This window comes from Mycteria americana, chromosome 3 (genome assembly GCF_035582795.1).
Source record: "Mycteria americana isolate JAX WOST 10 ecotype Jacksonville Zoo and Gardens chromosome 3, USCA_MyAme_1.0, whole genome shotgun sequence".
Taxonomy (NCBI): Eukaryota; Metazoa; Chordata; class Aves; order Ciconiiformes; family Ciconiidae; genus Mycteria; species Mycteria americana.
Window position 1 is genome coordinate 87722199 of NC_134367.1, and position 27190 is coordinate 87749388.

General features: G+C 39.7%; 1 protein-coding gene across 1 annotated transcript; it reads right to left on the reverse strand.

Annotated features, from left to right (window-relative positions):
* Positions 1 to 1308: 1308 nt before the first annotated feature.
* Positions 1309 to 27190, reverse strand: OPN3 (opsin 3). Its single transcript, XM_075497397.1, has 5 exons — positions 26770 to 27190; positions 9715 to 10034; positions 8345 to 8596; positions 3316 to 4827; positions 1309 to 1433 (listed from the first exon to the last, which is right to left on the reverse strand). The coding sequence occupies exons 1-4, from the start codon at positions 27119 to 27121 to the stop codon at positions 4564 to 4566; spliced, it is 1188 nt and encodes a 395-aa protein (XP_075353512.1). The 5' UTR covers positions 27122 to 27190; the 3' UTR covers positions 1309 to 1433; positions 3316 to 4563.

Sequence of the window (27190 nt, forward strand, 5' to 3'; positions counted from 1 at the left end):
AAGGGGGGAGAGAGAGAGAGAGAAAGGCATTCATAATGTTCAGCTTGAGCTGGATAAATGCAATGCAGAGCCAGATCAGAGCAGCAGGCAAAGTGGCCTTGGGTGTTAGACAAGTGGGCCTAAAAGGCTGGAGCACTTGCCTGTGGCAGGAGAAAGGGAGATCAGCTGTGCACGTCTCCCTCTCGCTTTTCATCCTGCTATTTCTGCCACCCAGGGAGGGACTGGGGCATGTGCAAGGACCAGTCCAACCCAAAAGGGGCACCTACTGCCAACCTTTAATAGCAGCAGGAACGGGCATCCCCACCCTCTGGGACTGTTCCAGCCTCACCTCCTCCTCCTCTTTTCCTTTACGAGAGGCAAAAAATAAGGCTCCTTAACTGTGGTAAAATGGACTGAAAGTACCTGTTGTCAGGTATTTTCTTTTGGCAAACTGAGATGTTTATATGTGGATCAAATATCAGTTTCTGAAATCTTCCACCATCATCATCATCAGATTTTTCTCATTCTTACCTCTGAATATTATACAGTCAAATTCTGTTCTTGAGCTGAAGGTTGTTTATATAAGCCAAGGATAAATATATTCTTAAAGGCTGTTCTTTCTGGATGGTTTAGCACAATATAGTGCTTGAATATCCATTTCACTTAGCTGTTGCAGTATTCTAGCAGGAAGCAGCAGCAGGATACTGCTGTTATGCAAAGGACAGGAGCACAAAGGATAATGCCTGTGAATACTGATCTCTTGACTGATGTAATCATTGGGATAAAAGGTAATGTCTTAGTAGTATAAGACCCAACTCTTCTGCGTGAAGTCAGATACATTCAGCATAAATCTAGCTTCTTCCGGGAGCTGAAAGAGGAGGAAGGTCACAAGGCTGCAGAGCAGATCTGCACCACACATCCTGCAGTTTCTTGCCTCCCTGGGATCCAGGACAGAAGCAGAAGCCCCTGCACTGGCAGATCAGTGGACACAGCCTCAGGATTCATGACTGCCTCAAAACACAGAATGAGAAGGGAACTTTTCCACAGCGTGAAGGAGATGTGGAGGCGCCTGACACACGAGCTGCTGGGAGGCAATTTAACTGAGGCTCCTGCATTTGCAGGTTATAAATGGCATTCTAGCTAAATCATTGTATCTATTTTTCCAGTAACGCAGGAAATCAATGAAACATTGTTAAGAGAAATTAATTGGCTCTGAGGCTATCATGGTACGCACCACACCTGCCACTTCCCTTTGCATGACAGCATCATGCAAGTTCTTACCAACTAGTTTATTTAAAATCTCCATAAATAATGTACCCTTCTCATTTCTTCTTACCCTTTTGCCCTTCACACTTTCTCCTTCTCCTTTTCCTCTTTCTTAATCTGCATTTCTGTTACTTTAGGAACAGCTAATGGTCCAAATGTTAATGCTAAGCATCTTCCTCTTCCATTCCCTGTAATAGGAGAGAAAGGTCCCGCATAAGTCTCTGCATCTGCACTGTAATAAACCAGCCAGTTGTGACATCCCCAGAATAGACCAAAGACAGACTTAAAATTTCAAAAAAAAACCCAACCAAATCTGTAAATAACCTGGCGATACTCAAAGACTGACTGTTACAAAACTTACATTCTGTAGCAGGGTGTGAATTTTGCATCAGTGCTGCAGTTACTCATAGAAAATAGTTGAGCTTAAAAGATGAGCAAATAGGACTGCTAACTTCACATGGCCACAGTCATAAAGCTAGTGACACTTTACAGGCTCTAAGAACAAGTTACCTCAAACAGTTCACAAAATGTATCATTTTAGGCCACCAATTTACAAAAAGTAGCCAAGATAAAAAATTTACAATAATTTTAAATGTTTAGTTTTCATACATTGTTACATAATTGTTGGTGTTCCATGTATTGTAGTAGTAAATGTGTCACACCAATTATTTAAAAATCATATACTGTTATTGTTAATTACTCAAATTTTACCTTCATAAATCTGAACAGTGGACAGTTTCTCTTTACAGTCCCTATACTTGTTCTTTACAAAAAGATCAACTGGAATCCTGAGTGCTATTGTTTTTTCCGTGCCTAATGATACCCTTCAAGCTGTATCCAACAAGTGACAATACCAAACCATCTCCCTCTCAGTAGGAAAAAATATATTTCACTGAGAACACATTGATATAAATAAGGTGCATTTAATCACTCATTGAAGGCTCAATATACAGAAAATACTAAAATACCAAACATTTTGTTAAAAGGATGGAATCATTACATGGAACGCTAATGTACATTTTTCTTCCTTTGTAAATATAAATGTGCATAGATGTAGTGATCATTGGCTGAAAACATAGTTCTTGACATGGCAATGAACATGCTTTAGTAAGGGCAGATCTTTGACATGGTAAGACAATGTATCTATGCATTTGTAGCAAAACAAAAATAACAAATATGAAAGAAACAAAGACAAGTATTTATCATCTGTTTTCTCTCAGATTATATGATTTAATCTAGAAACCAGAGTGGACTCTGGATGCACTTTTAAACATGACACAGAGCCAGATTACCAGTACTAAAGCTCTAGAGGGCTACACATATAAGGAATTTACCTCTTCAAAAGCACGGGCACAAGCACAAAGTCAGTCACTTGCTCTCAGTTAAGGTCACTCCCTTCTCCCAGGAACTAGCTGAAAGCTTCTACATTTAGACCCTGATTTTTTTCTATTTAATTTTTAAGTGTTATTCTTGACTGCAGGACCACTGGCTACTGGTGCCAACAGTTACTCAGCATGTTTCCTTTATACCTCTCAGAAGGTTTGTCCCCGGGGAAGCAAATAGTTTTTAATTGTTTTTCTTACAGCTTTCGCAGAGATGGAAAAGCTGCATGTTGCAGATCCACACTGCCCATTTAGCAGACTGAGGCAGAGAAATTACACTGGTACAATGAATGTGGTAGAGAATCAGCCGCCATAATTCAAAATTAGTTCTCTAACTTACTTATGCAGTGCTGACAGGCAGCCATGTCTGGGGCAGAATCCTGTCGCCATTTTGTACCAGCAATACTTAGGTTTTACAATTACAAAGGTGAGGGAAAAAAAAAAAAGAAAAACTTATCTGTTCTGTTTACTGAGCTCCAAGTAGGACAATCATTACTCACACTGCAACTTCGGCAAAAGTTACACTGCTCTTCTCTAACTGTTACTTTCACCAAAGTGCCAGAACAGGTTGAAGATTAATATAGGATGTCACTCCTGGTCCATGTACAGAATAAGTGGATGCAAGATAAAGATGCATGTATTGTAACAATAACAGAAAAAAAGATTCTGAGTCTCCCTTTTCACTGACCTTTTTTTATTGGTGCTTTGATCTGCATTTTCTTCACTATGTAGCTCAGGATTGCTCAGGATTCCTACCAGCTAGCACCGAGAGAACGGCTTGCTGAGTACACAGGGACAGCTTTCTTGTGGCTTCTGGTTTAACCACAGCCCCAGTCATTGTCGACATCACTTCTCCCACCCCCCCGCACCCTGCAAAGCACCAATTCAGACCAACTAAACTGCAGCCAACTTCAAATGTTCCTCCCTCTTCCCTGCTAACTCTGTATGCTGGGAGTGGTAGCAAGTCAGGGATCACAGCATGACTCAAGATGGTAGGAAACTCAGGAAGTCTCTAGTCTGACCTGTTCCACTGCTTGGCTATCCTCAGGGTGAAAAAGCTTTTCCTTACATCCCAACCAAATCTCTTGTTTCAGTTCATGCTCGTTGTCTCTGATCCTTCCGTTATGCATCGCCCTGAAGAGCCTGGCTCCATCTTCTTGAAAACCTCTCCATCTCTATTGGAAGGCTGCTATTAGGTTCCCCTGAAGCTGTCTCATCTCCAGGCTGGTCAAGCACAGCTCCCCCAGCCTCTTCTCACAGGCCAAGTACTCCAATCCCTGACAATCTTGGGGGACTCCACTGAACTCACCTCAGTTTACAAATGTCTTTCTTGTATTGGGGTCCCAAAACTGGATGTAGTACCTAGATGTAGTCTAATGAGGGCTGAGTCAAAAGCATAATCACTTCAGACTACTGGCTCCAATCCTGTCAGTACAGCCTGGGATGCTGGTGCCCTTCCTTGCTGCCAGGGCACACTGCAGGCTCATGCCCTGCTTCATTGAGCAACAGGACCCCATGTCCTTTTCCACAGAGCTGCATCCCAGGCAGCCAGGGCCCAGCCTGCTCTGCTGCAGCATCATTCTTCCTTCCCAAGTGCAGGACTTTGTGCTTGCCCTTACTGAACTTCCTAACTTTTCTGTCAGCGCATTCCTCCAGCCTGACCAAGTTCTCCTGAATGGCAATCCTAAAATATGCTTTGAAAAAATTCAAAGTAAAGACATCCATCAGCAATTTTGGCACAGATGCAGAGATTTCAGTACTGTGACCAAAACTGAACTGCCTGCAGAGCTTCAGATGCAAAATCCCTTCAGTATTTCACAGCTTAAGAATTTGGTTTCCTTTGGCAGCCCACAGACACCACCACTGAAACCGGTCTCCAACCTAAACAGTCTACTAGCTGAAGTCCACCTCATTCTCATGTCTCTTTAGCTCATCCCTATAGTGGCTTTACTTGGATGACATTTACTTTTGTCCCATTGTGTTTGCTGTTGTCATCTATTTGCTGAGTGTCATCACTGGTGATAATAAAAATGATAGAGGAAGAGCTGAAAGTCACTTTCTTCTTTGGCCTGTCCCCTGCTTTCTGAGACATAACTATTGGTCGTATTGGTTTGTCATTCCCTGTTGCTGGTGTCTCTTTCACGGTCCTCTGGAATCTCATCAGGCGAAAGCACAGGAGTTGCAAAAGGCATCGTCGAAACTGCAAGAGAGAATAAATAGAATGAAGCTACCAATTCTTAAGCATTCACTATCATGTATGATCCAGTGAAGACAGCAGTATAGTAAATGACTCAAAATAATAGATTTCTGCATAATTCCACCTTGTTCCGAGTTAGTTTCAGTGCTGTGACAAACATGGTGGCTTTTTAGTGGGTACTTTTTTCCCTACACCAAAGAGCTGAATAAGATCACCTAGCCAGTAGAGGTCACTGAAATGCAATTTAATATTTTATCAGCAGCAAGATCAGCAATCTACAATCTGCAAAGAACAAGAGGACTAGGCTCCAAAGTATGCTATAGGTATTGTTCCCATCTTTGAGTATTCAAAAATCACACATTTGATCTAGCAGGGGAAGAATATTCTCAGACACACTTCACAGGAGTATGCAGAGGGAAGGAACAAGGGGAGGAAGGAGATACAAAGTGATGTTTTCTTCCTTTTAAGTAACTCAGGGGTCTGGAATTTTAACAAAAGCATTGAATGTCATAGATATAAAATGAAATTTCAAAGTTTGGTAACACAGAACTAAAGTATTCCCATTGAATATGGAAGGAACAGAAGTCTTTCAGCTAATTAGAAGCCATTTATGATACAGGGAGTCCGTTCTACTTTGTGATTAAATAATGCGAGGTATTCAGTGAAAGCTCACATCAGTACACAGAATGACATTTCCAGTAGTAGCACTGTTTTAAATGCTCCAATTATGGTCTCCCCTTCACAAAGCAAAGCATTTTGGGGGTTAAAGGATGCACTCATTCAGTAGTTCCATGTCTGCACACATCTAAAGCTCAGACACGATCCTTTGGGGAAATTCTCTGGTTTTACAAGAAATAAGTGGGCAGCTTCCTCTTCTTTTAATAACCCATAACAAGACATGCCTGGAATGTATGAAGAGGACCAAAAAAAAAGCCACCAAAATCCACAACAACAAACGGGGAGGGGGGGAAACAACCCACTTCTTCTCTGAAAAGGGAGTAGGACATGTTTCTCAACAGCCTTCCATTTAGCTGTGTTCAGGATTATTCTGTATTATCCTGCATGGTCACTGACTTTGCTTTTCCAGCTGTAATGCAAGAAGCTCTCTTGACACACCAGTTTGGAACAAGGTTTTGTGATAGGAAATTAATCCTACTCTGACACAGGGAAGGCAATAGGTCCTGTTGGGAAGAGGATGTAGAAAGTTACAAGATGCTAGAGAAAGGTAATCTGGTGCTATGTGAAAACACAAGATAATGGTCATGTGGAGGCCTTGAAGATTTCAGAGATAATGTGGTAACTCTGAGTGGCATGAAAGTGAGAAGGCACAAGCATGTTAAAACAGGTCAGACAGAGGAAGGATATTATAGAGAAGAACTAGGTTTAGGATTCCTTCTGAGGGCAAATTAACCCAGAAGGAAAAATATTATCATTTTGACCTTAATCTGGAATTAGAGGTGAGTGAGAAGCACTTCACAATGCATCTCCAATAAGCATATTCAGCTGATTTGTTCTTATCCTGGCTATGACTTTACTGGCATTGTGCCTGGTACCAGTTTGATTTGCATCTGGGTATCAGAACCTACAAAATCTTTTTCAGGTTAAACTACTCAGTTTATAAAATTTTATATACTCACAGTATTAAAAAAAAACAAACCCACCCTGTTGAAAAATACTCTTTTTGAACATGATTGTTGTTAGCTCCCCATACCCTGGCCAGCTCTCATATCATGCAGCTGTGTAACCTTGGATCAGCCTGTTGTGAAATGAGCTATGGGGGAAGAGCTGTGAGAGGCCATGTTGGGGGCCTCCTGCCTTCACAAAGGAACAGCATTTAAACTCACCCTTGCCCTCAGTCCGGGCCTGAGCTGCACTGCAGCCTTTGCCTGGCCAGCCACCTGGCCAATTGGACCCACTAACTTAGCTGCCTTGTCCCTACAGACTGCTGGCTGGCAATTGCAAACCAGTGTAGGGAATCACAGAAAATTCCATCTCTATAATGAGTTAATGAAACCCCAGGGAAATCCTTCCAGCAATTTCTTTACCCTTTTTCAATTCATTTTCTTTACCCTTTATCAAGTGATTCTATTAAACTCCAGATATCTTTATACAATCTTGGTTTCAGAAGTTGACAACGTGCATGTTACACTTTCAGTTAATGTTTAGGATTATAGTGAAGCTATTTTAATGTCTAAATAAATTCACCAACACAGCTTAACTGCATTCAGCAGTTATCTTCATAGTACTGACGATTTACAGAAAGATGTATAGTTTTCTAGTTTCCACACATTTGACATGCCACTGATAACTCCAAAACTTCCATTCTCTCTTTGCTCTGTAAAGCACTAAAATGAGCTAGTTACCACCATTAAATCAGCAGTTTACTTTTCATAATGAAGACTACAAATGCAGACAAAAATAAAAGCTTGTTTTTCTCATAGGTAAGTATGTCTTCTTAACAGTATATAATTTATCTCCAAAAAACATTTCACTGTCATCCACATGAGATTCTGGCTTTGAATACAACGAAGCTCTGAGAAATGTTACTGGTGTAATATGTTTCCACCAAAATCACCAATTTATCAAGACTGAAATGATCCAAGACAATGTGCCCAATTTTGTAAAATGTTCACTTAAAAACTTAATGGAAACATTTTAAGAACACAGTGTTTCACTTTCCTACTTTAAAATTAATTTTTTAGTGTTGTACACTTAGAAATTTTTAAATTCATAACAAATTACAACTTGTTGCCACTTGACAGTAAACAAAGTTTCAGGATGCCTTTTTAAAAATTTTTTCTTCCAGGTGCAAACCGAATAAATACCTACTTTTGCTTGCAATGTTCTTTGTTTTTCATGGTTGAGCTTCTGAGAAGTAATATTATCAGGAACGTGTGTTCCTAAAACTTTTCCAGGCTTAAGCAGAACTGGAGTATGGGAAATTGTTTCACTCCCTGGTATTTTAACATTATTGAAACACCTTACTGACATATTTGCTTAGCAAAACCCAGTCTAAAATCCTAAACAGGCTGTCACTCATGGTTTTTTGTGAGCATACTTATTTGAAATACTATGCTGAGTTGTTCAATTCTTGTGTTGCCATAATGGAAAAGTCAGAGGCAAGTTTTTTCTTCCTAAAAAACAGACGCTGGATATTCTGAATTTTGTCTGATGGAGTTCTGTTGTGGTAAGGGAGTGATTCAGATGAGGTTTTCTAGTTGTAATCCATTTCATGGGTAAATTGTCAGAACTAGACATTTAAATTTTGACACTTTTCCCTTCCTTTCATGTGAGTGCTCATGTGTGAATTCAGACATTTAAAATCCAATTTCTGATAGGGTAGTCCTTTAAGCACCATCAGGGATTTTAATTCTACTAGATCTTTACCATTTATCCTAGCTGTTCAAATTTAAAAAAAAAAAAATCTAGGCTTTACAGATTAAAGTAAATCAGATCTAACCTCCACAACTGTGGCATAGGCTACTAATTATTGAAATAAGAAAATCTTTCATGTACCTACCTTTCTACTCATGAAGATGTAGATGATTGGATTATAAGCAGTGCTTGACTTGGCAAAGAAAGATGGGATGATAGCTACTGTTGGAGTTACAAGGTTGCTATAGCCGTATGTTACCAGGAGAGAGACCACTGCATAGGGCATCCAACAAATAAGGAATGTGGAGATCATTAAGAAACACATTTTAGCCACCTTCTTTTCATATTTTAGAAGTTTGATCACTTGAACAGTCTGGAAATCTTCCACACAGCGAAGCTGTAGAAAAAGAGATAAAATGGTAAAGTAAAATAGTTCTGTTTTTCTTGAAATTGAATAGTTCTAAATTTATTTATAAATAACTAATTTGCCAATTTAGTTTTAGGCACAGACACTATACACTTTATCTCATGAACCATAATTCTTCTGGAAGTTTATATCATGCTTCCCAGACTTCTACTGCTTATATTAAACGTGAAAATATGATCTGAGGAGAAATATAATAGCAAATCTACTGGAAAACAACAAATCCAGTGATATAACAAAATATGCTGCACTTATAAGTATTTTAGAAACCACCTTGCCCTCCTCCACTGGCATAAGCAAGTTCAGTTCACATTTAGTAGTCCTTTGCCTGACTAGTTAGACAATCCCATAGATTTGTCTCATCAGCAATCTTTCGAGAGAAGAAAATTTCATTAATAGATTTTTCTGTACTGCTCTGCCATTTACTTTGGTACCCTGAAATTATGAAATCTCTATTTAAAGCAGAATACTAGGCAGCAGGTTCCCAGTGTCATCCGAGTGAGTCATAAAATGAAGAAAAGATGGGACACGTATGCAAGCGTTCTCCAGAACAGTTATCAGTTGTGCCAATACTGTTGACCACAAACTTGAATGGGCCCAGACTAATTACCCACAGAATATGAAACATTAACACTTTCTGACACTAAAGATTTGAATTAAAATGCGTTGCCTTAACATGGAAAACTGGTTTAACAGGGCTTAATCTCCACTTGGAACAGTTTTACAGGGTTATCTTCTCAAGAGTTGCAAAGAGGAGAGAGGGAGTTCCTTAACCAGGAAAACTGCAGACAGTCTTCTTTTCCGCCTGTTTCAAGGAAGGATCTGATGTGCATTAGCGAGCATGAGCAGTTCCCTAACCTGCCTCCCAGTAAAACTACACAACAAATAGATCTTGGTAGCTCTAGATTGGTTCTCCTCCAACCTTACATCCTTTCTAGTGGTCCCTGATGTGGATGAACATTAAACATTCAAAAGTTTGAACAGGAAGCGAGAGTGCAAATTTAGGGTCTGATCAAAGCTTTATATATAGCATCAGCAATTTTCTCTGAAAATATTACATTAAGAGAAGTCTTTTCTTTGAATCAACTTACCATTTTTACTGCATATAGAATATGGCCATAGCAATAGGCCATGATCCCAACAGGTGCTACTAGACAGCCAAGGAAAAAAAGGAGCACAAAGGAGGTATCATTGGGGTCTTTTGACTTCCAGTCCACTGAGCAACCTAATCCATGAATTTCCAGTGTGTATCTGTTCCAGCCCAAGAGAGGTGCTCCGGTCCAGGCTAATGAGTAAAGCCAGATGTATGTGATAGCCCGCCAAGACCAAGAGAAGTCAATCACTTTTGCATGGACTACTCGAATATAGCGTTCATAGGCAAGAACAGTGAGAGTCATAATTGAAACAATTCCTGTAAGAAAAATAAAAGAATATCAGATAAATCATTCACAAACATTGCAAATTGGATGGAAGTCCTCCTTGATAAATGTTTCCTTTGCTAGCAGGTTAACCCAAAATTAGCTAGTTCATATTATGAATCTGACACCAATAAGCTTGTGCTGGTTTTGGCAGGGATAGAGTTAATTTTCTTCATAGAAGCTAGTATGAGGTTGTGTTTTGGATTTGTGCTGGAAACAGTGTTGATAACACAGGGATGTTTTCGTTACTGCTGAGCAGGGCTTACACAGAGTCAAGGCCTTTTCTGCTCCTCACCCCACCCCACCAGCAAGGAGGCTGGGGGTGCACAAGGAGTTGGGAGGGGACACAGCTGGGACAGCTGACCCCAGCTGACCAAAGGGATATTCCACACCATAGGACATCATGCTCAGCATATAAAGCTGGGGGGAAGAAGGAGGAAAGGGGGACATTTGGAGTGATGGCGTTTGTCTTCCCAAGTAACCGTTACATGTGATGGAGCCCTGCTTTCCTGGAGATGGCTGAACACCTGCCTGCCCATGGGAAGTAGCGAATGAATTCCTTGTTTTGCTTTACTTGTGCGTGCAGCTTTTGCTTTACCTATTAAACTGTCTTCATCTCAACCCACAAGTTTTCTCACTTTTACCCTTCCAATTCTCTCCCCCATCCCACCGGCAGGAGCGGGGGGAGTGAGTGAGCAGCTGTGTGGTGCTTAGTTGCTGGCTGGGGTTAAACCATGACAAAGCTTTTTGGGTGACACCCCACTACTCACTAACTCCTAACTCAAACAGTATCACTAACTTCAGAACTACTCAGAGTAGGGTGCTGGAAGCTGACCCATGATGTACGATGGCCAAGAAGTAGGACAACAACAAAAAAAAAAAAAAAAAAAAGAGAGACCAAGCTAATACTTTTAACTATACTTTGTGCTGCAGGGGGGGGTTGGCAATTGTTGTGGGTTTTTTGGAGGGGATGGGGTCGGTTCTTTTAAAAAGAAAAAGCTGCTATATAAAAATGATATGATTAGCAATAACAAAATGTGTTAGAAACCTAGGGAATTCAGAGTTGAGACTGAAGTCAAAGAAAGCCTTCAACAACTGAAAGTATAGAAATGCACCTTTAATGTGAACAAAATGACCAGGAGAATTCCAACTTCTTTCAAGATTTCCTGTAAGACTTTGCATTCCAAAGAACAACCAGGAAAGCAGTGTTACGTTGCTGAAGGAGTCTGATGTGGAAGACATTGAGTTATATTGAGTGGCCTCTCCTATCTTGCTGCTATTATAAAAATATCATAGTCTTCATTTCAATTATTTGTGTACTCTCTTCTTTTTCTGTCCACCTCAACCCCACTACATACTTATTAACATGTTATGACAGAAATCACAGATTATTTTCAGCTCTCAGCATCACCCTATACAGACACTTTTATAATTTAATGAAGTCAAGGCAAAATCAAGGTAATTCTGTCTTGATTAGAATAGAAGGCTTTCTGTTTCAACAGTCTGTGAAATTTAATGATCGAAAACAAATCTGCTCATCATGCATGTGTCAGTCACCTGAAACCTGTTACAATTCAGTCATCAAGCTCATATACACAGCCTCTTAACACCAAAGGTGTATTTCACAGCAGTCTGTAAGGTTATACAAATATCTGTGTCTAAATTAGTGTACATTTTATCTAACAAGCAGCACAGGTATTTTGTCATGCATACACTGTCATGCATACAGTGTTTCATTTCTTCAAGTACATTCATATTTGGCATAACATGCATTTATACAGCTGTGAGAAGGTTAAACATGCAGATTTCACTGCCAAAAAGAGAGGAACCATTATATCCAGCAGAAAACTTCAAAAGATATCACTGATATCTGGTCTCACTTTGAAAAAAGGATAAGAATTTAAGGAAGACAAATTAACAATAGCATGCTCAATAACCAGCAATATGGATTTTAGAAAGGCAACTAAGAATAACAAAATCTAGATAAATACACAGCCTCTGTGTCAAGGCATTCATCAGCAAACCCAGCATGTTATTAACCGAGCATCTCACAGAAGGATATGCTTTAAGATCTCTGTAAAAGTTACTTGATCCTGCAAGTATTAGAGGATCCCATTTTACAGGTGATGAGTTTAGAAAGCTTTCCTGGTTAACAGGATTCCCACTCTAAAGGAAAACATGCCACATTTTTGTCACAGCTCCCTTTGAAATGAAACAATGAACTTTTTTTTTAAATATGTACATTTTTTGCCAGTGTTATCTTTAAACCTTCATCACAAAGAAGTAGATATTGGTGGACATGCAGAAGGCAAGGCAGACTACTTTCACAGTTAGTTTTGTATAGTTTTGTGGGTTTTCTTCTTGTATAAGTCATTGCTATACGAATTTTGTTTCTATGGCTTGAAAGAGAAATGTGACTAGCAAATGTGGACCAGAGGGCTTCCACAACACTTAAGATTTCGTTGGTTGGGGTTTTTTTGTTTTGGTTGGTTGGTTGGTTGGTTTTTTTAAATGAAGTTGATAGGAATTCCTTCATGCCCTTTTTCAGGACGTAACATGCTGAAAAGAGATTGAAGAATGTGGATCTAAGCAAGACTTTAGCAGGAATTAGAAAATAATTACAGAATTATATAGGTACTATTCTACACTTATACTAGCTCAGGTAAATGCTTTATACAATCAAAGGCAGTCTACTTCCTGAACACAAGGTAAAGACAAGAAATTCACTTTCCATTTCTCTGTGCCCAAAGACTAGGAATTACAAAATTTTACCTGATGGTTATTAAAATCATCCACAGACATGTTTATGGAGGAAATTCACATTACTCACCTGTAGGCTCAGTTTGCTTACATAGTGCACTGAGGTTTTGTCTGTGATCAGTGGCTAGAAAGAAGGGCTCCTCAGGATGATGATTCAAAACTCCTAAATTAACCCCTTGCTTTTTGCCACTTTCCTTCTCTCCCACTAAGAAGCTCAGGGAAACCAGGTGGATAAATAAAGTACCTACAATGGTATTCAATGACTAATGTCCCCGTGTACTCTTAATATTTCCCATCAGTTTTTATACATGAGTACTGAGTTCTGGCTATGACAAAGTAATCAAAAGCACACACACTTGGTTGAAAGTGCAGGTGTTCAGAAGCAATAATTTACTGAGTCCTTGACATTTTCAAGGAAGTCATTGGAAGTTCAATATCTCTAAAACTTTGTACTCACACATAGATTACACTTGAATACATAGATTACACATTGATTACATAGAATACACTTACACTTGAACAGTTTTAGCTCAAGCCCCTTTCAGTCTGAAACCAGTGCTCTTTAAATGGATACTTGAGTTTTCTACCCTAACTGCAAAAGGGAGCTTGGTTAGCCCATTGGACTGCATGTACTGAAACGCAAATCCCTGTTCTGTTGGTATTCAGGAAGTGACTGGTAGCACATAGGCATGAGACAAGAAATGCAGGTCACAGCATGTTACAGTAAATTCTTCTCTGATGCAGGATCTCTACTGTAACAAGGTCATAGTTGTAAGAGCAGAGGTTGAAGTAGTTAACCATAAAAATAGAAATTTGAAGCAAAATGTCCTTGCAGGATAATACAAAATGTAGGGAATTTTGTCCAAAAAAGCCCTTTGTGCTATGGAGCCATGGCTGCCTGTGTATTTCTGGTAGATGACATGCAGAAATACCTGTAAAAACAGGAATACTGAGATCTGCCCTAGGGAGACAAGTTTGAAAATGTGTATTAGAAACAAAGTCCATAACTAGGGGGGGGAAAAAAACCTACCACATTCATTCTGATGGAGGGTGCTGTAGATAATGCTGTTCAAGAGACATTTGGACTTTGTTGTTCTTGTTAGTTCTAAAGTGGGTGACATGACAGAGGAATTCATAAGAAAACAAAATTTCAGTGTTCAACAGGTAGAAGCTACCTTGCAAGTGTGTTCACATCTAAGTAAACATGTTTTTAAATGGGCAGATAAGCACCTTTTAACTCTCAGGTGAGAGATTACCAATAAATCACTTTTACTGAATGAGCTGAATTGAACTACAGACAGCATCTCTCAGCATTTGGACATTGCTGAGTGGAACAGAAATAGCCAGAGAACAACTTCTGGGTAGTGTCATCAGCATTTCAGAAGCAATTTAACTCACAGGAATCTCTTTAAGATTGCACTGCTTTTTTGCTCTCCTCTCCTTTAATGTTACAAAAAAAAGTATGGAAAAAAAGTGTATGAAATACTACTATACTTCCATAGAATGCAAATAACTTTGTTAGAGCTGCAAATTTGATTGTCCATCTTTTTAATATAGAAATTCTACAGAGTAACTCTCATGACTTAAGCTGAAAGTCATTAGTCCATAAGAATCTAGTAGTTCTTTTTTAGAACTGTTTCCATGTACTTGATATTAATCTTTATTAATATACTGTAAGATTTGATGCCTGTTTTCAGAAAGAAATAAAGCTTGCAAAAAGCTGTACATGATAAAACTTATTTTTACTTTACTGTGTAAAGTCTTTGTAATTTGAAGGTTAAGCTTGTGATTTCAAGGTTTCAAATGTTATTACAACAAGTTGTTTAAGCCCTCAAAATACAAGCAGCTGCACAACTCAGTTACACCACAAACTGGGGAGCTCTTGCTTTTGATAGAAGTAACAACTAATTCTTGGCAACAGTTTTCCAGCCTGTAAAAGTTTGAACTATTTCTTTTATTCCTAACTCTAAAGTATAAGAAAATTCTCAGTAGGTAGAATCTTCAAAACTGTCAAAATGACTTAGGAGCTTATGTTCCACTAAAAGTCAGTGGAGCATAAGGTCCAGTTTTGCACTGGGTGGGCAGGGAAGAGTCCTTATTTTTTAATAGGACTTCAGTACAGGCAATGGCAAGACTAGAACAGAAAACAATTTGAATTTTCCCCCCATTATGCGTCTTTTCCATTCTGCATCAATATGAAACCAAAGCACATTTGATATTTCTAACAAAAACTTTGAGAAAGAAGAAGCACAGATTAGCTCATATAACTAGAATAGTCTCATGGATAAACCATTAAAATATGAACTGACTTTTATATCTGTGAATGATCTGCAGCAAAGACTGGAAACCTTATATGTTATTTCAGTTTCCCAACTATTGGGAATTTCAGCTATTCTGTGTGCGCACTTTGTGGGAACAAATTCCATTATGAAGCTGCAAAGCCATAAAAACAGAAAATGCCCAAGTGTCTCATACAACTCTAAGTAGCGAGAGCTGGAATATGCCTCCAACTTAATGATACGAACTAATAACACTCACAGTAGCAAAAATGTTGAAAAAGTCCATTCAAACTCAACGTGCCACAGTCAGTGTGCAACATGCATTTTGACAGTCTGCAGTTTTTTCCATATGCTAATAGCACTGTCAAGTTCCAACCAAATTTCTACAAAAGGCAAAATAAAATAAAAAATATTTAATGAGGTGCTTATATCTTATTTGGGTAATTACCTGTACCGCTTCTGCACTAATCCCAAGGATGGAAAACTTCTCAAATGAGGAAATTATAATTAAATGAGAAGTGGGGAAGGGAGAATTTATACATTTTTGGTAGGTGAAATTAATTCAGTTGGCAATTAGCTCTGATGTCAAGGGATGATTTCAAGCAGCAGTTGTGATATATGCAACATCCTAAGGAGTACTGCTGGAACTTTACAGCTCTTGGTTATGATTAACAAATGAAAGAGTTACATTTCCTTTTGAGATTATTTTAAGTTAGTTCCTTTTTTACTCATGGTAATCTAGGATTCTAGTAAATCTGCTCTATTAACCTATTAATGCCAATAACAAGATAGCCAAAAAAATTACATCTAAAGATGCATCTACAGAGTAATTGTTAAACCTACATCTAAAGTCATAGCTTTCACGAAGTAAGCCAGAGCTTTTCATAAGACTTATCTAGATGCGTAGTTCAAAGGATTCAGTAAGAAGTTGTTCATTTTGAAGTCACCCACAAATGGATTTAAGGGCTCATTTCTTAAGGGGCCTGCTTCTAATAAATTCCTGCCCCTAGCAGACTTATTTGCAGAGGTCTAGAAGTCAGTTTTTAATCAAACTTTCTATCTTTAAAGAAAATAGTTTTTGAAAGAAAATAATTTTTGAATCAATAATAACTAGCAAATAAGCTTGTAACGTCCATGCTTATCAGTTTGCCATTGAAGCCAAAGCTGTTATATCAAAATAATTTCTATAAAAGCTAATCTTCTAGATTAATGTGGTTTGTTCTGCAAGATAACTGGCAGAAGTGTAAAACTGGTTTCAGATACACAGTTAAACTTGAAACAAATATATAAAAATTCACCTTTGGGTCATATTTTCATTAGATGTAGTGTGTATTTGCTTGTTGTCCAGATTTTTCCCAGCAAATGTCAATGACACTATAAAGAAGGCTGAGTGATGTTTATTATGGTTCACCGCAAAGAGTTCACAAGTGAATCCTGAAGTCTTCATTCAATCAAAATTCATATTAAACATTAATGAAGTCTTTGTACATAAGAACTTCATCCATTATTCATTTTGAATTTTAACCTAAAACTTTCAGAATTATTTCATTCTAGAGATCTTCCTTTTCTATATTATGCTCCACTTCAGCATCTTTTAATCATCTTTTCACTGTTAGTGATTTCTTCTTTTGAAACATTGTTTTATCATAAAGTTTATCTTGCATCTTAACAAGTCACTCTTTATGGTCAGTTCACAGTTCCATATCTTTGCCCAATATTAACACTAAATCCTTACATCAGGAAGGATGGAGGGAATGGTTAGATGATCACAGTTAAGGGGCTTAAGTGCAGGATTGTGTACAAAGCAATGAAAAGCACTGGTTATTTGTGGTTCAGATAAACCTATTAAATTCATCTTGATAAGATGTACATCTGAAATATGATGCTGAACTGGTAGAACCACCTCTTAACAGTCTATTTGGTGGATCTGATGGGATATCTATGCTGGGCATTAAAGATTCTCTTCTTTTTCCATGGTCATTAAGCCTTCTTGGCATAACCTATATTTAAAAACAATTATGGATAACATACACCTGTAGCTACCTTGACTTTCAAACACTATGCAAGCCTCCATAAAGATCTTAATTTAGTTTGGATGACAGATTAATTTTTAAATTAGAGGAAAATAATGGTCTTACTTATTATACCCTTCTTTTGTCTACTCATCGAACTTCTAGGCAAATTTGAGCACTAATGGTATGGTATTAATTTCTCTACTTCAGTCATAGTTGCATATTCAGATCAAAAATTACAAAGAACCCTGAAAGTTTGTTTATACTGTAAAAAATAAATTCATGATGCTAACTTCAGTTAGCTAATTCAGGTTAAAACAGAAGTAAAAACCAGGTTTTAATTTGTATTAGCAACTGAAATTCTACACTACAGACAAGTGTTGAAAACAACTTACTAACAAGAGTGAAAAATGACCTTGTTGTTATGGATTTCATGCAGCAAAATACAGATTTTTATTTTTTTTTCCAGTATGGATTAATTCTTAACATTGATTTCTCTATGTTGACTCTAGCTGTGATGTCAAGCTTCAAAACAATCCCAGAACTTTTAACACTAAACAACAGGTGTGAGTGTTCTTTAACTACTCATATGCTAAATAAAGCACAGAGGCCGGTAAGCATGTACCTGGTGACACTGTGGTAACTATCCCTAGTATTGATGGTATCATGCTATGAAATTAAGCAATTTATGAGACTCTGTATCCTGTGAGGTAGAGGCTCTCTGAGGCAGGGGAGGAGGGGGAAGGTGGTGGTTGTGTGTTGTCCTCAATGTTATCTCATGATGAATGGTTGCATACATCTGATCTTTAGCTTTATTCTGGCTAAGTCAGCAGACCCCAGATTCTCTTTCATATGTGACACTCTAGCATGGATCATCTATTTGCAATGCTAGCTGCTGAGTATTTCACATGTTAAGCGGATGGAATATCCTTCAGGTATGTAACATGTCTGGCCTGATGCCACAATTTCCCCCATAGCACTAAGCTGGCACTTTCTGCATGGCGCCATACCCTTGTGGGGCAGCAGGAACTGACTCCCAAAATTTGTAGCTGATAACGGCAGGAAAAGAAAGGAACCCTACACATAGTGTTACCTAGAGTAGACACACACACACGCAAATCTCACATAAGTAGAATATTTGTCACTTTCTCAAAGAGTCTCTGAAGTCTGTTTTCAAAGCCATCCCTGTCATCCCACCTCCCCACTCACCTGAGCCGGGCTTGTCCTGTGTATTCCTCCATCTTTGCTATTTGTTTTTCAGTCCTGCTGCCTATGAACACCTTCTTTCATGTCACACATTTTAGTGGGAAAGGATGGCAATACATGGCAGTAGCAACTACAACTACTGATTTTCTTCTTTGCATGCTCAGAAATTGAATTGAAAGGCATGTCTATGACCACAAAGAATCTCAAGTCACAGCTACCACTAAAGAAAAGAGAATATAGCCTATTTGTCCAAGGATAATGAAACCTGAAGCACCTAACGCATACACTGATTGAGATATCTGTCACTACTTCTACATGCCTCTTTCTGGTGCCAGTTCTTCCAATAAATTGGTCTATTACAGCCCCTGGGAAGCAATCATGAATCTTTGGTTTCAAGCAATTTTGAGCTACAGAGGACTCCATCTTCTCCCTCACACCCCCACCAATCAAAATACATTGATTTTGGGTCACTTTTGGTTGGCTGGTAAACATCAGGTTATAATGTCCATTGTAACCACAGAACATAATGGTGTTACTTGATTTAAGCCAAATCTTGGCAGAGATTTGCCAAGAGCACACAGATGCAAGTCTTCTTGTGCTGTCCCCACAAATGCAGTCCTTTGCATGATGCCATACACTTCAGTGGCAGTTCTCACCTGGAAGGCCCTCACCTTTTTTAGCCCACTACATATCCACATCATCCATGTTCTTGTACTGCTTCCATCTGCCTCATATGTGACTTATGCATGTGGATGGCTCCATTCATTTTCCATGTACAATTTAGTTTTTGTGGCCTAGCACAGAGGAAAGCACTGAATTTTACTTCCTCCACACTCCCCAAGCAGCTTTTCTGGAAATTATTGAGATTTCATTCTGAGTGAGCTGCAGATTTTAATATGATGAAATATGTGCTGATTAAAAAAAAAAAAAAAAAGTCTGTTACAGAAAGCCATTATGGTTATTGTTTGGATATTAGTCCCTGAAACGAGAACCTGTACTTTTCTTCAAGCAAGGGAGAGGCAAACATGGGAATTCATTACTTCAACTCTCTTAGCAAAAATATGCATTTCAAAACAATTTTTGGTTTTACCTGAAACAAATTTTGTTATGCTTAAAGCTTCTTGAGATTTATGTATTTTGATTCAAGACTAAGGCCCAATTCTGAGGGTTGATTTACACTACTAGCAAATCAGTCTTCCTAACTTTCTGAAAGACTTGACTGCTCAGTGTTTACAAATAATGCTTGTCTAATCTATAGATTTTCATCTCAGAGAATACTCCTACCCATAAGTACTGACTATAAACACTCTTTGTGTTTAGGAACTACAGATGCTAGTTTTAGCTCCAATTTAAATCTGGGCAATTGCTCTAGCATGAATGGGGTCATTCTCATTTAAACTGCCTAGGTCGAATATAGCAAAAGTGTCTTCTTGTTTAAGCCAGTATCATGCAATTTCTATGTTGCAGCTCTCCTCCAGTAGCCAGCCACTCAGAATCAGAGAGGAATGATAAGCTATTTCTTTTGAAATAAAAGTCTCATTTTTGCCTCTCTCTTTTATTATTTTCCTAGTGAAATACTGCATTTGGTGTAGGTTTGATTATGTCTTATGTGATATTCTATTTCCTCTGTACTCTGGGTTTTTCCAGGAGTCATGTTAGTTGATACATCATGAAATACTTCAAGCTGCAGTGTCAGTCATCAGGGGGAAGAGTGCAAACCACATCTGCAGTGTATTGTCCCATACAATCTGTGTATTCTGACTTTAGATTCCCTAACTAGAACAAAATAATCCAGTGCTCCTCAGAACAGAAGTGTTAGTTTCAACTAATTCTAACCACTACAATTGCTTCAGCCTTCTGTATGCAATATAAAACTTACTTGCACTGTTTGCCATACTGCAGCCCCCTGCCCCAGAACATGGCTTGTAATTTGGACAGAGTGTGTATCAGACGTATTCCTGAAGACTGAGCATCTCTACAGAGCAACTACAGCATAATGTAGCAAATGAGATTCAACTCAGACAGATCAAGACTTCTGTTGAAGGGCATATTATTTTCCATATCAATTAATCCTTGACCTATACCCAAGTGCTGAATTATTATTTTGCATACCTAATCAGAGGGGAAAGCCACTCTTCTGCAATCCCTCCTCATCTCCTTCACATTTGAAAAGCTAAACAGCAGCAATTGAGTAGAAGCAACTTCTTGTCCATGGCAAGACAAGGCGCTAGTGCTACTGCACTCTGTAGTTTTGTATTACTTAATATATAACCAATCTATTTGAATTGAGGAATTAGGTGTTATAATATGTTTTAGGTGACAGCTATGTATCACCTCTAATTTTTTAACAAATTTTAGCATCCGCAGTCAAATCTAGGTAGATGAAAATCACTTCTAGACAAAATAGACTTCAAGTATATTTTATATACCTCTCCTATAAAACTACAGTGGAATTAATCACATCTTCCATGTTCAATCCTGCAAGTGATTAATTCACTTTAAAAAAAATTGCTAAAGCTGAAAGCTGGCTGATTTGAGTCTCCAGCTGTCTGTAACACAAGATCCTAAAACTGTCTGCCGAGTAACCATAGAAAATGCTTTTAGTGAGATTAAATCAGTGCATATAACACACATTTGTAATGCAAGAGGGTGGCACAGGGCATCATTCTTCCAGTGTGCAGGGAAGAGCCTTAGATGAAGTAGCTAACAATTATATACAGATACATTTTTTCGCTTTGTTTTAAAATAGGCTGTAACTGAAGCGAGGTCCACAGGACAGTCTCTGGCAATTAATCCTTCCTTCAGTATCGGGCGGGGAATCAGCTTGCCTTAAAACAAATAAATAAAATAACTTTTCACAATTGTACTCTTTCCTGCTCAGCAAACAGATTCTCCCTCAGTTGTACACTCTGCAGCTTTTCACAGGACAGTACAGTCTGTAAAACTGCTTACAAATCTTCCCATCCTCCAGTTCACATTAGTGGAAGGGAGTATGCACCTGGATCTCAATGTTTACTTGGTAGTTCATCAAAATCTAGCTGCTGTATACCAATGGTGACTTGTCCAGAAGGGTCATAATACTTTCAATTAATTTGACATTAAAAGCTGACTGGGTTTTTTTTACCCTCACAAAAACAGCTTACAGTTAGGAAAGACAGAGGTCTCTAATCACACTTGAGTAACGCTAGCCTTTCAATCACAAACAGTTAAGGTTTAATAACATAAAGCCTACCCCAGAGTCCACCCTTACTATGCAATCTTCTGTCAAGAGACTGCCTCAGATGCACAATTTCAGTTCCTTTTCCTCAAGACTATTCCTGTTATCTATCAGTTTTTCCACTCCTTTCTTCCCTTGCTCAATTAAACATATCAGAAAGTGTTAGAACACCACTACTGGCAGATGGTTTAGTTGCCGTTACTGGTAGCTGAAGTGATTTATGCTTGAGAGGTACATGTGTACATTCCACGTGATCAGACTAGCTTACTTCTGAACCCTCAGGGCCTAACGCCACGTACAGAAAGCATTAAAGCAGACATCCATTGCCTGTAGATGGGCAGGATACAAGCTTCTCTTATGCACATCAAGTTCTGCAACAGTCACTGTCACTTTAAAAAAACTTGTTTGTCTGTTTGTGAAAAGCCAGCAGATGCACATAAAGATTATTATGCCCTGAGCCTGTATTCCACAATTAAACGAATTCTTGCTTCAGGTAAGAGGGTATCTGTGTCTGTTAACAAAGACATTTGGGTATGTTTAGCTGCCAGGTGTCTTCTCTAGCAATTATACCCCAAAACCTATGCTCTCAGTGATAAGACAGAAAACCTCCCAGGTATAAGTTGTATTACTAAATCAGATAAAGGGATTATGCAGATCTCTACTACTTGCAGCTTGGTTGACTACTGGCAGGGAAAGAGTTACAAGCTTCTACATGAGGAGAGGGTGGCAGCCTCAGCGGGACCAGCATAGAGCTGACTGCACACCTCCATGGAAAGGTGACCCTCACGGTTTAAATACATCACTTAAGTGAAGTAGCTACCATATTCCATCAGGATACACCCCCTGTTAAAAAATAAATACTGGAACTCAGTATAACTAAATTAAATGGGGATTACCATCTAAGGCTGACAACCACGTCATCAAAGCTTAGACTAAGACTTGTCAGTTAGTCATCCAATCTATGTTGTTTTCCCCACACTAGTATATGGAGTGCTGAGAATGGCTTTGTAATGGCAAAGAGAAGCTCTTTTCATGGCCTGTGTTGTGAACACATATGTACCTAAACTGTATCTTGACTTCAGAATCTAATGAGTAAAAGAAAATTGGGATTGTTACTTGTGTGACAAGGACAGATGTTCAGCAGTCAAAATGGTCAGTTTTGCACTCTAGCAAGCAGATCTCTGCACGTTCTAAAGGCTCAATGAAAAGCTTTCAAGTCCCAGAAAAAATAGCCAGCAGTAGCACAAACGGCAAGTCCTGAGCTGTACAACGCAACACAAGAGCAGATATTACTACATGGGCTTGCTTAATGATGAAGTTATGATAATGCAAAATAGACACAAAACACAAAAAATAGCCATTTATCCCTAGACAGACAATCCGTAGTTCTGTTGCCTTCTTCTCAAAGCTTTCGGAACATGAAGTCTGGTTACAGTGTCCAAGTTCTGGATCTCACGTGCCTCTGAACTGCTAGACTGGCTGATAAAATGAGAAGGACTTTTACATAGGAAATTTTCAGATTCTCCAACCCAAAATTCCTAGGAGAAGTGTAGAGAGGGCTCTTGTTGTTGTTGTTGTTGGGGGGGGGGAAGTTGTCATCATTACATAACAAAGACTTCTGAAAATGTAGATGCTAACAGTTTATTTTAAGCACACATTTCACCTATGTATTTAATCATATTGACATTCTTAAGAGGAAAACAGAAATACCTTGATCTTGGCTTTCAAAACAGTATGAGCAAAAACCTCGTAACAACACGTGACAATTTAAAATAAAGCTGCATGATCATGATTTTCAGAGTGATTCTTGATTATTAACTACAGTAATTTGAAAGAATATGATTTTCAAAGCTTGTTGAGAATCAACTCTGAATTTAAAGTGAAAAATCTTTTTTTTTTTTTTTTTTTTTTTTAAAAAGCAGCTGTAATAATGTGTCCCAAACTTGTTTACTGTCAGGGGAACCTCTCATTTATAGGTCAACAAATGTGGAAGACAGCTTATGCTGAGTATTGGGGCTTAGAGCCTGTTCTTCCAAGAAAAAAATTACTTAAGGATTCTCTTATTTGAACTTAAGATTGAAGAGCCTTTGGACATGAAGAGCTGGTACAGAAAGCTCACATAGCAATGTCCAAGTTCATGCTCAAGAATGTAATCGCACAGCTGTACATAAACAGGTTTTGGTCGCCTAATGTAAAGTGAGCTGGACTGGATCCAATCCCAGCAAATACTCACAGCAGTAAAGTAACCTCACAGTATCTGTTATTATTTAATAGACTCCATATCCACGGTATCAGAACTACTCCCACTTTATTCTAGAAATGTCTTTATTAGGTCACTCTGGTTTACTGAGGAATTGAAAACTGCAAAGCTGTAATTATTCTGCTTAGCTAATGAGGATCTCACTTTTAAAAGCTGCCAATTTTGTATGTCTTCTAATCAATGAATGTACTTTTTATGCCCAAAAGTTCAGGGGGGGGGAAGTGTCACGCTTTAAGAATCACTGCTAGATAATACGCATACAAGACTTCATTACATTACCTTCCCCACCACCCCCTCCCCCAAGATAACAGCTGACTTGGGCTTTTATATACAAGGGAAGTGTATTTATAAATATAATACCTGGTTACTCTGACTGAAATCTTCGATCAGTATCTTCACCACCATCAGAAAAGAAAAAAAAAAAAAAAAAAGAAAAAAATCAAAAACCTTCAAATCACTGCTCTCTTCATAGACATATTACAAAATGAAAATAGAAGTTGTGGTGGCAATGGTCCAGATGGCAAAGTGCAATGCTACCTGCAGGACATAATTTTTTTTTTTTTCCCCTCGGTATTGATATGCCCCCTGCTACCCTTGCTACCAGTTAGGTGGGGAACCACTTATCTTCACAAACAGAAAAGAATGATCTTTCTACTTCCAGCTGAGAATATGAAAACAATACTATGTACAAAAGGAAAGCTTAAGATTAGGCGTAACTTTATTAGGTTAGCATCAAATTATAATAGCTAAGTTAAATACTTTCTATGACTTTACATAGCAGCTGAACAAAGAAAAAAGATGCTGAACACTAAGTTGTGCATTTACTCTCTACTTCCATATGACAGACTACATACAAACACACACTTTTCTAATACATCATTAAAAAAATTCTTCCCACTGAAACACACTATGGAAGAGGAAAATAGTATGAACAAGCACAGGAAGATGTAATTTTGCAGACCAGTGATGCTAGCTGAACCACTCTGTAGATAAGGTCCATGCATTTGGCTACATTTCCTTAGGAATAAGTTTATTTAATAAAGGGATGCAGGAAAGCATCAACACTGAATACATTTATAGTGACAAATTATGTAGCACACCTCAAAAAACCGGAAGTGAAAAAAAATCACTTGTGATCAAGCATTTTGCTTGCCAATTTCTCTCTCATTGTTTCTATTTGTTCCATCTTTGGAGGATGGTAAAAGATGTTTTTTTAGTCTGGTTTTTATATTACTCCTACTACGCATCTTATTTTTTGACCCTATGTGCAAAATGCCTTCATCAAAAATAGTAAGTATATAAGGGATAAAGATAGGAATAGAACTATACTTCACTTCTCCTGTGTAAGCTTAATGCTCAGCTGCCTAGCAGAACCTGCTTGACAGATGCTTGAGTTTCTCAAGTATTTGAACTGGCTGAGTGATATAGGCAGCCTTATTTTAGCTGGGTTCTTTAGTACTTTCCCTGATAACACCAGGAAGCAAATGTCTGAGAGCTGTTAACCGCAGAAGTCATCCAATACCAAACCTTGCACAAATGTCTAACTACATCCTGCATCCACCACAGCTTCCAAGACACAAGATTTTTGCTGTACTACGCAGCAGCAGTCAAATCAATCATGAGGAACCATGCACCTTTGTCCCAGCAGCCCACCAAAGGCATACTGTAGCCCCATATGAAACAAAGATTTAGGCAGGAAAGCTGCAAAGCTTACAAAAGACTTTAATTTGCCTTATTAAAGACAATTTTCAGTGCACACACGTTGTATGTGTGTGCACAGTGATCCACCTCTAATTTATACACCTCTGCCAGAAAACAAGATCTCACATGAGCTTTAAATTTGGTTACTGATTAGCCAAACACTTTCACCATTGCAAACAATCCTATGCTTTTACAGCATCCTTTGTCAGTAAAAACAAAGCTATATTTCTTTCCACAGACTGCACATGCATAGCTGGACTGCATCCTGTTCTTTTGCACACTTCTGTAAAGGTTATGCATGAATTTCAAGAAAGAAAACAGTAAAGAGCTTACAGTTTTTAGAAATAGCGGAAGTACTCCTTCTGCAGTGCTAAAAATCCCATTTCACGGGAATCAGTGGTTTCCCAAATGCCAACTGTGACACTGTTATGACTGAAAGATAGTACCTGAATTTCACACATGGATAAAGAAATCCCAGGCATTGCCACACGCTGGGAAGCTTTCTAGACAGACACGTCCGGACCTCGGGGGCAGGCAGGGAGCACTGCCACAGGACGCGGCCAGCTTTCCACCTGTTCTACCCCCGCGGGACACTGCTGACCCTACAGCCAGAGCCGTACGTACTCCTTATCCACAGATCGCAGCGTTTCCTCACATAAAATACAATCTTTTATGCTCATGAAGTCTGCGCAACACTCAGTCAACTCGGAGACCCCTTTTAACAACACTGCTGTCTTTTCCCGTAAGTTTCCCGTCACACCGGCAAGTGCGGGAGGCCGAGAAACAGATCGCCGATGGATTTACTGTTTGCTCCGCATCGTTTTTCTCAGCACTGTCGACTTTCTTACCAAAACTCTGCTGTCCGGCGCCGCCGGGAGGGGGACCCCCAACCCCGGCCCCTGCGAGCCGCAACGGCAGCGGCTCCTCGCCCGCCGCACCGGCCCGCGGCCGCCCGCCGGGCCCCGGCTCCCCGGGCGGGGAAAGCGCCTCCTCCCGCCCCGCCAGGGCACCGCGCACCCCGCCAGGGCGGGAGGGAGGACGGGCGGGCAGCGGTAACTGAGGGGGGACGAAGGGCTGATCAAGGGAAGAAACTCCTGGGGCGAAGCTGTGAGGGACGCGGTGGTTGCTTGAGGGAAAGGGGGGAGGCGACGGTTGGGGCGGAGGTACGTGACCGTTGGGGACAGGTGGGGAGGGGGGACAGGCGAAAGCGGGCAAGGAGAGCGACAGCAGCCGAGAGAAGGGGCCCAGCGGGACAGGGAGGGGACGTGAGGCGACCGGGGCCCCGTCACCCACCGAAGAGGCTGTTGCTGAAGCCGTCCCAGACGCAGCCGGCGGCGTCCCACACCCAGCGGCTCCTCAGGCAGGACATGAAGGTAAGGCTCACGCCGAAGACGGACACCAGCAGGTCGCTGATGCTGATGTTGACGAGGAAGAGGTTGGTGGGCGTGCGGAGCCGCTTGAACTTGTAGTAGAGCGCCAGCACCAGCAGGTTGTTGCACAAGCCCAGCATGCCGATGGTGGCGACGAGCAGCGCCAGCAGGTCGTAGGTGCCGGCGCTGAAGAGGGGCCGCTCGCCCGGCACCTCCTGCTGCCCTGCCGCGGGCTCCGGGCGGCTCGTCGTGCTTGTGCTGTTCCCCGAGTGCATGGCTCACGGCTCGCCACTCATAGCCCGCCGGGGCCCGGCCGGAGCGGGGCTAAACCTCTCCGTCCGCTC